This window comes from Canis aureus, chromosome 25, assembly GCF_053574225.1.
Source record: "Canis aureus isolate CA01 chromosome 25, VMU_Caureus_v.1.0, whole genome shotgun sequence".
NCBI lineage: Eukaryota > Metazoa > Chordata > Mammalia > Carnivora > Canidae > Canis > Canis aureus.
In genome coordinates this window covers 22711086-22727765 of record NC_135635.1, presented here as the reverse complement: position 1 = coordinate 22727765, position 16680 = coordinate 22711086, and the positions used below count along the sequence as shown (strand labels likewise).

The 16680-nt window shown below is 37.6% G+C and overlaps 1 protein-coding gene and 1 non-coding gene across 2 annotated transcripts in view; one reads left to right on the top strand and one right to left on the bottom strand.

Moving 5' to 3' along the window:
* IRAG2 (inositol 1,4,5-triphosphate receptor associated 2) overlaps positions 1-16680 on the top strand; it is a 120350-nt gene that overhangs the window by 64308 nt on the left and 39362 nt on the right. The window contains 6 exon segments of the mRNA XM_077870694.1: positions 2549-2663; positions 3121-3283; positions 11667-11728; positions 12831-12911; positions 13693-13789; positions 15806-15953. Of these exon segments, the coding sequence (XP_077726820.1) occupies positions 2549-2663; positions 3121-3283; positions 11667-11728; positions 12831-12911; positions 13693-13789; positions 15806-15953 (666 nt within the window).
* LOC144297769 (U6 spliceosomal RNA) lies at positions 8023-8129 on the bottom strand. The gene has a single exon (XR_013364636.1). It is a non-coding gene; the product is annotated as a U6 spliceosomal RNA (small nuclear RNA).

Sequence of the window (16680 nt, the reverse complement as noted above, 5' to 3'; positions counted from 1 at the left end):
GATCCTGAATAGCCAAAACAATCATGAGAAAGAAACACAGAGCTGAAGGTAGCACACATTCTTATCTCAAAATATATTACAAAGCTATAGTAATTAAAACTATAGCCACTGGCCTAAAGACAGTGGAACAAAATAGAGTGCCCACAAATAAGCTCATACATAATTGGCCAACTGATCTTTGACTAGGGTGCCAAGAATATACAATGGAGAAAGGATAGTCTTCAACAAATGGTGTTGAGAAAGTTGGATAGTCATATGCAAAAGAATGAAGTTGAACTCTTGTTATATGCCATATACAAAAGTCACCTCAAAATGAATTAAGGACTTAAATATAAGACCTAAAGGTGGTCTTATAAGAAGAAAACTTATGGGGAAAGTCTTCATGACATTGGACGTGGCTATGACACCGAAAGAACAAAAGAAAAGTTAGATAAGTGAGTCTATATTGTATTTCAAAGTTTCTGAACAGCAAAGGAATTGGCAGGGAGAAAATGTACATTATACAATGAAAGAAAATATTTGCAAACCACATATCCAATGAGTTAATATTAAAAATACTTGAAGAACTACAACAACTCAATAACAAAAAACCCCAAATAACCCAATTTAAAAATAGCAAAGAACTTGAATAGAATAGATGTTTTTCCAAAGAAGACATATCGTTGACCAACAGGTATATGAAAAGATACTCAACCTCACTCATCATCAGGGAAATGCAAATAAAACCCACAATGAGTCATTCACAATGATGAATGAATCACACCTGTTAGGGAAGGCTATTATTGAAAGCCAAAGGAAAAAAATAACCACCAAAGATACTAAGTGTTGGCAAAGAAATAGAGAAATAATTAAAACTCTGTATACTGTTGGTGGGAATTTAATACAGTGCAACTGCTATGGAAAACAGTATGGAATTTCCTCAAAAAATTAAAAATAGATCTATATGATCTAGCAATTCTGCTTCTGGATATGTGTCCAAAAGAATTCAAAGCAAAATCTTGAAGAGATATTTATACACCCACGTTTATTACAGCATTATTCACAATAGCTAAGATGTAGACACAGTCCAAATGTTTATCAATGGTAAATGGACAAAATATGGTGTATGTATATGTGTGTATGTGTGTGTGTGTGTATATATATATATAGTGTGTGCACACACAATGGAATATTATTCAGCCTTAAAAAAGAAATTTTGCCACATGTGATAGCATGGATAAATCTTGAGGATATTATGCTAAGTAAAATTAACCAGGTACAGAAGGACAAATATGGCATGATAGCACTTCTAGAATAGTCAAACTCATAGAAGCAGAGGGTAGAATGGTGATTTCTAGGGACTAGAGGAAGAAGAAATGGAGAGTTGCAACTTAACAGGTATAAAGCTTCAGTTATGCAAGATGAGTAAGTTCTAGAGATCTGCTATACCACCTTGTGCCTATAGTTAAACTTTATATACTTAAAAATGTGTTAAAGGTGTAGATCTCAAATGTTCTTAACTACAATTTTAAAAAAGGAGACTGACTATAAGGCATTGAACAAGGCTCAATAGATTGTTTAGGTAGTTTTTATTTTTGTTTATAGAGTTTTGTGTGCCAGTTTACCATGATGGTAAGCATTCTGTGTGACCATTCTTGTCTCTCATGCAGTTCTTCTTGTAGTTAGGTCTAGATTTATGCCAATTTACAATGTGATTCTGTGCTAATGATTGAGAGGCATGCAAAAGGCCTAAACCTGATGTCTTCCTCACTGCTTTGAAGCTCCCAAAGTTTATCATCCCTTTGAGCTAAAGATATCATCCTTATTCGGGTCAAGCTGTTTTCCAGATTGTCATTGACATATTGATATATAGCACGGTTTAAATAGTCTCATCAGCTAACTGAAAGCAGGTGCTCTCAGTTTAATGTATTTTGGAAGATTAGGTTCAGATCCAAAAGAGGGGTAACACAGTAACACTAAGATTTGGAGTAAGGAAGAAAGGAGGTGTCGAGTTTTCGGGAAAGATAAGACTGCAGTAGAAATACTAACATGGAGTGTTCATCTGTGCTTGGGGGCAGCCTTTCCTATGCTGGTGATGTAACATGATTGAAAACTCATAAAGAGAAAAGGTCAAGGTCATGACACAAGGCTCTTTTTTTCTTTCCTTGTCATTCCCTTTCCTTTCTTTTTCTGAAACAGTTAGCTATGATGTGTAAATACTGCACCTATCACGGTGACCTCATTACAGTCGTCATCTTCTAGGCAATTGCTGACCGATGCTAGTGTTACTATGAAGGTAGCTTGGGAAACTGAATATTCCAGTGTAAAACAGGAGACCAAATGCCCTTTTTTGCAAAGTGAGAGTATCAGGCCAACTGATCAATATGATTGCTTTGATTAAAATTCGGTATTGGGTAAGCATTTATTTGTAGTAAATACTTTCACTTTTTCCTCTGATATCTGAGGCAGTGCATTAAGTTTGAACTTGTCACAACTTCCCAGGGGTGGCTCTTAGTTGAAATGTCACTGACAGCTTGTGGTTTGAACTTTTTTTTTTTTTTAATGCCAGACAGAAACGACTAGAAGCCCTTGAACAACTGCAAGAAGATGCTGTCAACCAGGAATCTGTCCTTAGGAAGAAGGTCCAAGGAACCAGCCAATGGCTGGGGGACAGAGAGAAGCAGGTAGGGCAGCCTTTGACTGCTTTGTATTCAAGGGGAAGTTTCCTCAGATGTACTTGAAACCATGAAGTAAAAAACGGAGGAGGAACAGAGAAGAAGGAAAAAAAAAAAAAAAAAAAAAAACCAAAGAGGAACTGCGAAGTTCAGTCCCTGGCGACCAGCAGTGAGCGGAGGAAGTAAAGGGGGAGTTGTAAAAGAGGCGGTGTCAACAGCCTGCTGATGAAAGAGGCATCTTTGCAGAAAGAGGCAACTTGACATATCAGGACTCTTACCACTGTAGAAATAGCTCAGGCATACAAAGCCCATGCAAACACAGAATTGCAGAAGTTCAGTAGAGGCTTATCACTTCCCTGAGAAGAAAAGCACATTTTCAGTTTCGTATGCATAATAACAGTGAGCGCTCAATTGCTTTCTTTCCTGGCCACCCTGCTAAAATCCAGTATTAACTGTACGTTTTCAGGTTGAGGATCGAGATCCAGCAGCCCACTCAGCCCGTGAAAAAGCTAAGTCTTTGCTGCATAAATTAGAGGAAGCAATCTCGGAACAACGGAATCTCTGGACTATAAATACTGAGTTAGTGAACACTTGCCAGACACTTGAGCAGAAGACGAGAAAATTGAAAAGTGAGTAGCAAATATGTGTTATGTCCCAATTCGGTCCGCTCTGAGGTGTGGCGAAAGGACTACAGCCATTTTTGTAGATGACAGCTGCTGCATTATTGCCCACATTTATGACAATAAGATGGTTCCAGAAGGCAGTAATGTGGGGCTTCCAGAGAGGTTTGCCTAGTGGCCAAGTAGACTGATTTCAAACGACTAACTTTCCCTTTCAGTTTATTTATTTTTTATTATTATTACGAGCTGGATTTGTTCATGGCTGTTATTTCTTTAAATATTAAAAGTTCTCAATATCTGTAAAAGTAAACAAAAAAATCTTGTATGCATGGGGTATTTGAACTTGCAAATGGCTTACATATTCCATCCTGATTTTATTAGCTAGCTTGTAACCATTATATGGTAAGAAAGGACCTGCCTCTCCTTTTTTGTTTTAAGTAGTAATTTTAGGGTTGTGCAAAATACTTATGAATTCAGTATATCAAAATATTAAATATATAAAATCCTTTTAAAATTTTAATGTGCTCTCTACATATATATTTTGCTTTAAAAAATTAGAATATTTGTCATTTTTCTGTATTATCTGAGAGTGTTTAGGTGTAAAGTCAATTGTCAGATGACAGATGTCAGATTATTCGTAAGCATACTTTATTCTGGAAACATAATATGGTAAAAATAAAACTTGCTTATTTGGCCATTTATCAGACAATTGCTTTTGTTTTGCCAGCTTCTTGCCCTGGCTGTCCTACATGCATTTTTAGAGAAAGCTACTGATTTGGGTAACAAACAAATGAATTATCAGTTTAAACTAAGCTAGAGGTGGAGATTTTCAGACTTGGGCTTGTTTTGGATTTATTATATCCTTTCTCCTGCTAACTGAGAATGCTGTCTAAAAAGGCTTGGCTGATTCTAACGTAACAGTAATTATTCAATATTTTATTATTATTTTGAAACCTTGCAGAACTTGCTAGGTTTCAATAATCCTAAGTATCCGTTGACTCCCTCAAACAGTGTAAAGCTTTAAATTACATAATCTATATGTTATTTTTTGATTGCTCAGTGGGTATTGGGAAAGATTCCCTTGTGATTAGAAGTGTTCCTGTTGAGACACGAATAATAAAGCACTCCAGATTTGGTTTATGGTATGTTTGCTTTAGATACTGTGCTTAGAGGACTAATCTTTTGGTTCAGTTATATTTGTCTTTGATTCAATCAACATTATACCCCATAGTTTTATAAAACTAAGAATTTAGCTCCTTCTGTAGTTCTGTGCCCCCCCCCCCATACCTTCTTGGAAGAGTCAACTTTTGTAACTTATCCCCGAATATACTTTTTTCATATGAACTTGCTATTATCTTCCCAGTTCATTGGTCCAAATATATTAAAAACAGAAGGTGAAAGCTTCTTGGGTTGCACGCATGTGTTTCTTTTTCCTATTTATAGAGTAGAATGGATGCCTCCTTTCTGTCTTGAGTTGCTCACAACCTGCCTGCCTTTTTGAACTCTGTTACTTGTTTGTATCTTTTGCTGCCCAGAAGCAGCATGCATATCAAGATTTTGCTCTGAAGCCCATTTGCTTATGAGGATTTCTCTAACAATGCCCTTAAAAATCAACCTTTGCAACAAGAGGGAAATTTAGGTAGCACATATTTTTGAAACGTTCTGTAGAGCAGATTTTCCAGATAGACTGTGAATAAATGTCAGTGAGGTAGGACAGTTATCACATAAACACATCCTGGCACATTCTACCATTACCACTGCCACCACATGCTGTTTGAATTCTGAGTCAGACGTTTGAATTCTGAGTCAGAAAACAAAAATATTCAAATCCATTTAGTTCTTCTGAAACTTTCTGGTTAGCTTAATAAACTATTAAGTGTTTAAGGCAATTGCTTTTTGTTGCATCTGAGAATGGTTCATTAGCAAATGGGGTGGGGATTCTGTTATTTTGTCCAAATGCTCAGGTTAATGACACTGTTCATAAACTGGACCTCAGAAGTTTTTATGACATTTGATTAGAAATCCTGAACTTAATACTGGATAAGTACTATTGTTCAAGTTTTCAGTTGCCACCAGGACTGGACTGATTTATGAGGCTGTCAGTGTACATGCTAGCCTCCATGAAATGTCCCATTAGTACTGCTAAATTTCTTGAATGGTTACTTACATATTTCCTTTCTTCTGCTTCTTATCTATGTATGTATCTAAGTATCTTGTTAACAAAGGCAGTATTAGGTGCATAAATGGATATTTGTTTTGGAAAGGAAATAAAAAGGCTTCTTAGGGGCACCTGGGTGGCTCAGTGGTTAAGCATCTACCTTTGTCTCAGGGTCTGATCCCAGGATCCTGCTTCTCCCTCTGCCTCTCTCTCTCTGTGTCTCTCATGAATAAATAAATCTTTAAAAAAAAAAAGGCTTTAGATCTAGGGCATTCACTCAATATATTAGAGTGATCTAATGAAACATAGACCACTTGATCTAATACATCACCTCTTTGCTGTTCATCTTCTTATTGCCCCTAACATGAAACCTTCATTGAGTCCCTGATTTAATCAACAATGAGGAAATTTATTACCTTTAGAAACTATGAATATTTCCCTGCAAAAGAGCCTGAAACACTCCTGTATATCGTAATTCCTTAAACATAGTATCTGTATAAATCTTATAGTTTAGAGAAGGGCTTCACCTAGATGATCTCACTGGAGACTGTCTTCTAACTTGCTGTCCTTAGTTAGCACAGAGGGCATGTGGTATGGGACAGATAAGAACCTTATGGCTTTGAGGATGGATGCAAGATGAGAGCCACGTGTCTTGAACAGTCAGTACACAAGAGGGAAATGAGATTAGAAACGGGGGTTCAGGTGATTGAGACCCTTAAAGATAGGTGTTGGGTTGAGGACCAAGAGAAAAACCCAAAATCAGATGGAGCTTTGCTCAACAGCTCTGATGAGATGGGGGCCTAAGTTTTCCCAAATGTAAGATGCAGAAATGGATAAAATAATCCAGAGGCAGTATAGCATAATGATTAAGAGCATGGTGTTTGAAGTTAAACCTACCTTCTGATTCGAGGTCAAAAGCGAAACTGGAAAGAAAAAAAAAAGCGAAACTGGATAAAGTTGGGCAAATCACTTTATCTTTCTGGTCTCAGTATCCCCTTCCAGAAAATGCAGTAGCTAATTTATAAATAACAAATGCAAAGCAATAAGCTAGTGCTTGGTCACACTCGGCAGAGTCTATTCCGCTAGAGCACGTTTCTGCCACATGCATTAGCTCATTTACCACTAGCCAATGGATAATGACGTGAGTGTAATATGGAAGTTTTATCGTTTCATTCATGATTTTCCTGGGAATAAGATCTGGGACGGTAGGAAGAGAACTGTGACCTTCAGCAGGGAAGGAGAAAGTGTTCAGCTTGGCTGCTGACAGGCAGCAGAAGCCCTTTTAGCTTTCTTTTAAGAAAATTAAAAACAAGTGTCTGCACCTGGGCCATCCCCCCACCCCACCCCACCCCCAAGCGAACTGCCTCCCAGCCTTGCAGAGCTCTGGCTTGTGGCAGACTGTACTCCCTCTTGCGTTCAATTCAGCAGTCCCACTGCCTGACTTCCACCTCCATCTGCATTTTCTTAGCATCCCACCAGCACTGTGCCATTTAAATGTCACCAGCATCTCTACGCTTTTGTTATTGTGCATTTCTATTATTCTGTGAGGCAGCGTTTGGTCTTTTCAAGATGCACGTCTCTGTGATCCAAGTTATCTTCCTAGGCACTAATAGTGTAGAAGTGTGTTTGGTAGTACTCTGCTTACAGTGTTGTGTATACATTTTTAATGGTCTCTCCCTAACCGTGTTTATCTCAAACTCTGATATTTTTGGTTCTTATTGTGATTTTTACATTCCTTCTTTTATTGATGCATAATTAACATCACGAAATGTTCAGATCTTAAGTGGATTGTTTCTCCAGTTTGCCAAATGCACACCCAAACACAGAACTTTTTTTTTTTTTTAACACTTTTTTTAGATGAAGACCTTAATGCTCAGAATAAGTAAATAATGAACCAAAAGTCACAGAGTTAGCGAGTTACAGAACTAGAATTCAAACCCAGCCACCGAGACAGCCTATGTTCAACATATTAATGGTATACCTGTGATTACTATCTTTTTTTAAATTTTTTTATTTAAATTTAATTTGTCAGCATATAGTATAACCCCCAGAGCTCATCTCATTCTGTGCCTTCCTTAATGCCTGTCACCCAGTTACCCAATCCTCCCACCCACCTCCCCTTCTGCATCTCAGAGTTAGGAGTCTCTCAGGGTTTGTCATCCTCTCTAATTTTACCCCAGTTTCCCCCTTCCCTTATGGTCCCTTTCACTATTTCTTATATTTCACATATGAGTGAAGCCATATGCCAATTGTCTTTCTCCGATTGACTTATTTCACTCCAGTTCCATCCATGTCAATTTAAATAGTAGGTATTCATCCTTTCTGATGTCTGAGTAATATTCCACCATAGATATATACCACATCCTCTTTTTTTAAGATTTTATTTATTTATTCATGAAAGACACAGACAGAGAGAGAGGCAAAGACACAGGCAGAGGGGGAATCAGGCTCCATGCAGGGAGCCTGACATGGGACGCCAACCCGGGTCTCCAGGATCACGCCCTGGGCCAAAGGCAGGTGCTAAACCGCTGAGCCACCGGGCTGCCCCTACATCCTCTTTATCTTTTTATCTGTCAAAGGACATCATGGCAAAAATATGGAATGCTTCAAGAATTTGCATGTCATCCTTGCACAGGGGTCATGCTAATCTTCTCCATATCATTCCAATTTTAGTATATGTGCTGCCGGAGCAAGCATGAAACACTCCTATAACCCCTGAAAGTTCCCTTGTGCTACTTTCCAGTCACTGCCCTTCCCCCACTTTCACCACCATGAGGATCAGCCTCTGATCTGATTTTTATCACTGATGGGTTAGTTTAGTTTCTAGAATTGAGATATAAAATATGTGCTTTTGTATGTGTCTGTCTTCTTTCCCTCAACATAATATTTATCTTAATATGTTGTGTTTATTAGTGGTATGCCTTTTTTCATGATTGAATCCTATTTCTTTGAATGAAATTTTTCCAAAATTTGGTTATCTTTTCTCTATTATTGGACATCTAAATTGTTTGCAGTTTGGGTTGTTATGGAGCAAACTACTTGAACATCTGTGTATGGGTCTTTGTGTGGACATATGTTTTTTTTTAACCTAGGATAAAGATCTACGAGCAGAGTTGTTAGGTCATAGTGTAGCTGTAACTAAGAAACTGCCAGTTTTCCATAGGGTCAGTAACATTTTACACTCCCACAAGCAGTGTGTGGGAGTTCCAGGTTTTCTACGGCATCAATGCTTGGGTTGTCAATTTTTTTCATTTTTGCCATTCTTCTGGGTATCTTGCAATTTTCGTGTGTTGTGCTGTTTGGCTATTGTATATCTTCTTTGTGAAATATCTAAGTCATTTGCTCATTTTCAAATTAGACGTTTGTCTTTCTGTTCCTGAGTTGTAGGATTTCTTTACATATTTTGGATACAAGTCCTTTGACAGACATATGTATTTGTTTTGCAAATTATTTTTTTCTGGTCTGTGGTTTTCAATGAAATTGATTTTTTTTAATATACAGTTTTATAGTACCTGAGGTAACATATATATTGTGTTATAAAAGTCCATACTCCATAAGTGTCAGCCATCATTGATAGTTAGCATTATTATATCTCTAATACTATAGTTTTCATTATCAACAGCTAATTAATTGCAGGGCCTTTGCCTGAAAAGCTCATTGTATAGTCATTTGGAAAGTTGTTTTACCTCAGCTTCCTTCAAAGGCAATGTATCCAAGATACTTGGTCTCATTCTATATCACAGATGGCAACAGCAGGGAATACAGTGGCCATTGTTTTATTTGCTTCCATGTGAAATCTAAATGTCCTAGAGACATAGCAGGTCCAACTCCAAACACATAACAAAGAATGCAAAGGTGAATGCAAACTAGGGTCATAAGGCAACCGTTTTGCCTTATGGAACATATGGAAACAGTTGCTACACATTGCACAAAACATCTGTTGAAATAAGGTTTACGATTTAAATGTTTTGAGATGGACTATTCCTAAAATCCAAGATTGCCTGGTGGGAAAGCAGATGGGCAATTTAGACAGTCTTATACTAACTCATTATTTCTTCTGAAACACAAGCTTAATTTGGAAATCCAAAGGCAGTGTTTTGGAGATACACGACCTTCAGAAACATAATATTCGCCACTTCTGAAAAGTTTGGTTACTGTTGCTTAAATGTAGGTCGGGAGAAGGATAATGCCTTATTTAGTAGAATTAACAGAATTTTCTGTTAATAGAATCTTTACTGGAGTTTTAAGTATTAAAAATTAAATAATGGGGATCCCTGGGTGGCGCAGCGGTTTAGCGCCTGCCTTCAGCCCAGGGCGTGATCCTGGAGACCCGGGATCGAATCCCACGTCGGGCTCCCGGTGCATGGAGCCTGCTTCTCCCTCTGCCTGTGTCTCTGCCCCCCTCTCTCTCTCTGTGTGACTATCATAAATAAATAAATAAATAAATAAATAAATAAATAAATAAATAAATAAATAAATAAAATTTAAAAAGATTTAATAAAAAAATTAAATAATGTAATTACTTAAATATGTTAGAAAAAAATTTTAAAGTATTTTCCCTCCTAGTGGACCTGGTAACACTGTGTCAAGTTTAATTGTGAAATAAGTTATTTTTAGAAAAAAAATTCTTAAAAAATAGAATTTTACAGGGGTAATTTTCAATATAACTGAAAGATTAAATAGAGTGGATATATTCTGTCTTATCTAAAATTCAATATAATAGGGATCCCTGGGTGGCGCAGTGGTTTAGCGCCTGCCTTTGGCCCTTTGGCCCAGGGCACGATCCTGGAGACCCGGAATCGAATCCCACGTCGGGCTCCCGGTGCATGGAGCCTGCTTCTCCCTCTGCCTATGTCTCTGCCTCCCTCTCTCTCTGTGTGACTATCATAAATAAATAAAAAATAAAAAAATAAATAAATAAAATTCAATATAATAGAAAATTAGATTATGTACTTTCACATATATTAGTATTATTGTGGCTCAGAGTTTTTCAGGCTATTGAGATATAAAACTGTTGTACCAGATTCGTATGTGTTTTGGACACCAGAGTATTTGCTATTAATTTTCCTTGCTGTTAGTGATTTAAAAAAAAAAAAAAGTGGTAGCTATTAATATGTCTCCATCTAGCAGAGCTTCCTACCCTCCTGTAATTTTTGTTTTTAATCATCTGTGGGCTGAGAAAACAGTCCCAGCTTGTGAGAATTATGTATAAATTCAGAGCTTACTGTATGAGTGGAAATGTGAGGAATTGCCACAGGAATAAAGGGCATGAATATCAACATGTATTTTAGTTCAAAAGACTTGGGCCTATTTTCTGGTCCTTGGCTATATTTCAAAGAGTATGGATTGTTAGGTAAGTAATATGTCAGTGTGTAACTCAAAGAGTTAAAAAGGTATTTTTCCTTCCTCATTCTGTTACTCCAGAGACGAGAATTTGAAGTTATTGGGAGGCAGATTTCAGTTAAGTAGAAAGACAGACATTTTTAATTTCATGAAAAAGTATACTGAATTGAGCATTCTCCTAAGAGTCTGATTCTAGCTCCACAAAAAACCAGTTATCATTGAAATCCTCTATCCCTGTTAAGACATAAAAATGCTACAGAAGGGACACCTGGGTGGCTCAGTGGTTAAACATCTGCCTTCAGTTCAGTGTGTGATCCCGGGGTCCTGAGATTGAGTCCTGCATCGGGCTCCCATGGGGAGCCTGCTTCTCTCTCTGCCTCTGTCTCTGTCTCTCTCTGTATCTCTCATGAAGAAATAAAATTTTAAAAAGAAAGAAAGAAATCAATCAATCCTCTGGACAATAGTGTTCTCATCATCTGAGACCTACCCATAGGATTCTGGGTTCCACTTCTAAGGCTGCCATCACAACCAGCTCAAGCAGAGGCTTCTTGGAGAGAGGATTTCTGCATTCTAGGCAGTTGTACTGAATGACCTCTAAGGTATATTTCTATGTTAAGGTGAAATAATTCTGTGACTCATGTCTAGTGGACAGTTCACATGCACCTGTCAAGGTTAATTTTAAATGCCCAGAGGTGGTCGTGGTTTGGCTGCTCTAGCCTTTTCTGCTCTTCCATTTCTGCAAGATGTGAGTTGAGAACGCCATTCTCAGAAGACATTACCTTCTCTTTTTCTCAGACCCCAAATTTAAAACTGTTAAAAGTTTATGAAAGGAATGAAGGGAAAGGGGGTTACAAATTGTCATATTAAGCTGATTATGAATTCTCTTTATAGCAACAACTGAATCACTGAGAAAGAAATTAATTAAAGGACGCCTCCATGGCTTGCTGTTTCAGGTAAAAAAAAAAAAAAACAAAAACAAACCCTGTGATGTGTGTTTACTGTGGGGAAGAGGTCCAATTTGTATAAGGATTGGAAGCTAATTTATAATAGACAATGATTTTGACCATAAAATTAAATAACCAATTTAGAAGAAAATGCTCTGGTGGACTTTGTCTCTTTTGCGCTGAAAGCATTTAGCAAAATAAGCGGGGAGAACTCATATTTAGTCAGTGGCTCCTAATAACATCTTTCAGGGAAGAAGCATTTTAGAATTTACTGCATCTATTAGCAAAGGGCCAATGTTTTAGTCTTCGGCACCTCCTTTCTGCACTGTTAGATGGGCTGGGGTGGTTACTGTCTCTTTTACCTCCTATTTGAATTAAACTTTCAGCTTCTTTCTGTTTATCTCAATATATCCATGGTAGAGTTCAGTGTATTTCTTTCCCTTATGATGCTTGCCAAATTTCTCTTTTTTTGTTCATAAATGAGGAACATAAGGAACAGTAAGGTTGGCACTGGGGGAAGGGACCGGGGAAGGGAAGATAGAAGGGTGATGTCTGTATCTATCTGTTTCCAGGGCATAATGCAGGCACATCTGTTTAAGTAGAAAAAAAATTATTCATGTGGGAGATTAAGCTAGGCAGAGTGCCTAAAAAGCCCCCTACAATAAATTGAAGTGGGAAAACCTCCACATCTAAATATGCTTTAATCCTATTAGCAACACCAATACAATTTTATATTACAATATAACTATGATAGGTGTGTTTCTGCCTGCTGGATTAAGGTCACAATTCAATTGCTGTGAAGTTTTCACAAGCACCATCTTCACTACATGACATGTCTCCAACAAGCTTCCTTGGCCTCTGCCTAAAGATTTCAATGACAAAACCATTGCATTTCCTGTCCCTGATCTTTAAATTTCATTCCTAGAAGAAGCAAGGAGGGAAATGCAATAAAACTTTACAGTCATAAACCTTCCCTTAAAGTTGAATACTTGACCAAACTGGCCAATACGACCCTCCTCAGGTAGTATCATGTCTTCTCATAAGTGTAATGTGATTTGTATCTTTGTCATCATTCTGCCTTTGAATATGCTTCACCATTTTCTCATGACAGAGCTGTTTAGATGAGAAATCTCCTCACTCTGATCCCTTGTCCTGCACAGATGGAATTCAACAACCATTTCAAGAACAACTGGTAAGTTTTAAGCTTTTTGAAATGATTTGAGTGTCAGTTGTGAATCACTACTATGTCAAAAGAGAAAGTTATGTCCAGTATGTGTTAGTAGTCTTAGAACTCTAAGCCAGATCATTTTTGAGAGATTATTAGATGAAGCAATGGATACGTACTTTTTTCTTTTTTTACCTTTTTTCTTTTCTAGAGAGAGAGCGTACAAATGGGGAAGGGTGGACAGAGGGAGAGAAAGAGAGAGATAATCCTAAGGAGACTTCATGCCCAATAGAGCCCAACACAGGGCTCGATTTCAAGACTGAGATCATGACCTGAGTCAAAATCAAGAGTTATATGCTTAACTGACTTGAGCTACCTAGGAGCCCCTATTTTTTCTTAGTCACACACATGCATACGATTCTGGCAGACCCTACAATATGGTAATATGTTAAATTACTTAATTGTGGTATCATGAAGAAATATTGTATAACTAACTAAGCTTCCCTCTCATATATACCTTTCTCCTCAAGGCTTTTGTTTATATGAGAATGTTGACTATTGGTAATTGATAAAATACTGTTAAATTATTGAACTGTGATTTTTATTGAGAATTATACTTTATAGGGTATAGCTTTTGACCAAAATGTTGAAAGCTTTATTACTTGGAATCGTTTATTTTCTTTTGACCTCTCTCACAGGGTTGAGACCAGTGATATTCTTTATACCTTTGGAGATGAGGAGAATAGATAATGAAATATGTTATGTTACACCCCTTTAGATATCTGATACTATTTAATTTTCTGTTCAGAAGCAGTGTAGCCATAAACAATATAGTGGTCAAGAGGCACGAATACATCAGACACTCCTGACCTTCAAACATACATGCTGGTACACGCCTCTGTTAGGTAAGCATGGAGAATCCCCCCCACCCCTTACATCCATCCTATTGTGCATGGCTGGGGAGTAGGGTTCTTTTCGAAAGGGAAAATAATTAATCACAATTATATTTGTACAGGAAAAGTTGTTAAATATTTGGATGTTTATCCCTGAATGCAATCAATCAACTTACGTTTGAGCACCTACTGTGTGCAAGGCACCATATTATGTATAACAGAGAATAAATCCTAAAATAGCTCACAGTTTATCAGGGAGATTAGAATGAACTCAGAGAAGGCTCCACAGAAGAAATGAGAGTTGAACCAGACCTTGAAAGACGGGTTGTATTTGGAAAAACAAAGAGCACGGAAAACGTATTCTTATTGGGGAAGACAAAAATAAAACAGAAAAATGCAAAAATCTCAAGTGTTTGAAGAAGGATCAAAGTCAGACAAGTCATTTTGGAAGCAAGAGGAGTTTGGTTGTGATACAGTAGAATATGTTTGGAACAGGTTGTCGGTCAAATCATGGGCTATAACTCAGTGCCAGGCTAAGGGGAATGAGCTTTGTCTTAGGAAATGCTCAGGGTTGTGACATCTTTCATCACAACCTAGATGTGGTTGAAAGCAAAAGTGAATGGCTGGTTCTGAAACAACAAAAGAAATGGAATGATTATCAAAATAAAGTTAAGGGGCAGCCCAGGTGGCTCAGCGGTTTAGGTTTAGGTTCAGGGTGTGATCCTGGACACCCGGGATCGAGTCCCATGTCGGGCTCCCTGCATGGGGCCTGCTTCTCCCTCTGCCTGTGTCTCTGCCTCTTTCTCTCTCTCTGTTTCTCATGAATAAATAAAATCTTTTTAAAAAAGGTATCCTTATAAAATAAATATATAAGTTAAGAAGAAATAAATAACAAGTATACTGATCTATGGATCATTTCAACTGGAGAAGGGCAAACTATTACCACGACTAATGGAATGGCCATTTTGTATCAAGCAATAGTTGGGTGCTTTATAGCAATGATTTTACTCACACCACACTAGTGATAACACAACCACAACGCTGACAGTGTCTGTGGGTGCCTGCTATATGCCAGGCAGAGTTCTCTGCTCGTAACATCACTATTACCTCATTTAATCCTCACTACATCCCTGCCAGGTAGGTGCTAATGTAATCTCCATTTTAAAACAACAAAACAGAGGAACACTGAGTAATTTGCCTAATGTCCTGTGTCACCTCAAATGTAAGTGAGCTGAGGCTCTGAGTGGTTTACTTATTTGTTATCCAAAATTACACAACTAGTATGTGGCAGAACCAGGATTTGAACTAGAAATTTCTGATTGATGCCAAAGCCTGTTTTTTCTATTAAACTCTGCTGCTTCCTAGACTCAAGATGGTTTCCTCCAAAAAACATTGTCTGTTACCCTATTTCCCTTGTCTTTTCTCAGGTCCCCATCACAATGTCTAACCATTTTCTCTTCAGGAGTTGGAAAAGCTGTTTCTGGCAAGTGCCAGGCAGTGAATACTTCAAGCGCTGTAGAGTCTATGGTTTCTGCAGCAACTACTCAGTTTTGCTGTTGTATCACACAAACAGCCATGGGCAGTATTGAATGAAGGGGTGTGTCTGTGTTACAGTAAAACCTTATTGACAAAAACAGGCAGCTGGCTGAATTTTACCCTCTGACTGCAGATTGTTGACCCTTCTAGTTGCTTAGTGGGCAAAGATTTTCTGACCCCTTTCCACTGTGCTTAAAAAAAAAAAAAAAAGCATTTTCACTTCATATAACTAGGCATCAAGGAGGGGAAGGGTTAATAGAATTGAACTGACCTCTGCTTTTTCAGCAGTGATCCAATCTCTGAAGAGGAAAAGAATTTATATATTATAAATTATATATATATATAATTTATAAGTTTATAAATATATGTTTATAAATATATATATTTGTAAATATAAATAATATTTATATATCTATAGTATTTATGTAAATGTATCTATAAATATAGTTTAAACCAGAAATAAATTTGGTTTTATTCTCTTCTGTTCTGCAGATGCCTTGCATCTAGAGAGTCTCACAGCAATTCCACGGCTGGAATTGACACTTTTCTCAGGTGTAGCCAAACAAATCCAGGTTTCATGTGAAAGCCCCAACTATGGAGAAATAGAGGATGGTGCTTTGGATGTGACTAGAAGACACAAGTAAGTTAAAAGAGCAAAATATATTTACCCTATTCTTCATGGGTGGCCTATTCCTATTGCCTGAACTTTTAATCACTTAGACTTTAGTATCCTGAGGCCGTAACATGTTTATTAATGGAATTTTTGTGATAGAACTCCTCTGACTTTCTGAAAATTGAAAATTTTAAAACAAGGGTACCTCTATAGTTTTTTGAAGTGACTTTTCTTGTTCTCTGAATTCCCTAATGTCCATTCTAAGATGTAAAAGACAGATTAGGCTGCCTGAAATGTTTCCCAGGTTTTAGGAATATACTCTGTATATGCTAAGTTAACTCATTCAGAGAGGCTTTGATCATATTCTATTCCTTCTTCCTCAAGGTTAATGAGCCTCTGCAAATCCATGTCCCCACACCTACCCTCTCCCGAAGCTCAAAGCTTGTCCATACTCACCTTTCTGAGTCCACAGACTGACCTTCCTTAGGAAAAGTTTCAAAGTGTCAGTGGAGTTCATGAACCCTATCCACCTCGGTGAAATTTCCTTCCTGTATCTAGGGTGAGGAAGCAAGGCTTTGAATTGCAAATTCTTTATTTTCATTTTTGGCTAGATTCTCTCTGGTTTCTGTCCTGTCTCTGCTGAAGGTTGGAGCTCTCTTTCCTTATGCCTTACTAAAACCATGAACTTAATTAGAAATTTGGTTAAGCTGAGGCAGGGAAGGGAAATATTTGGTATCTGCTGGAATTCTCAGTC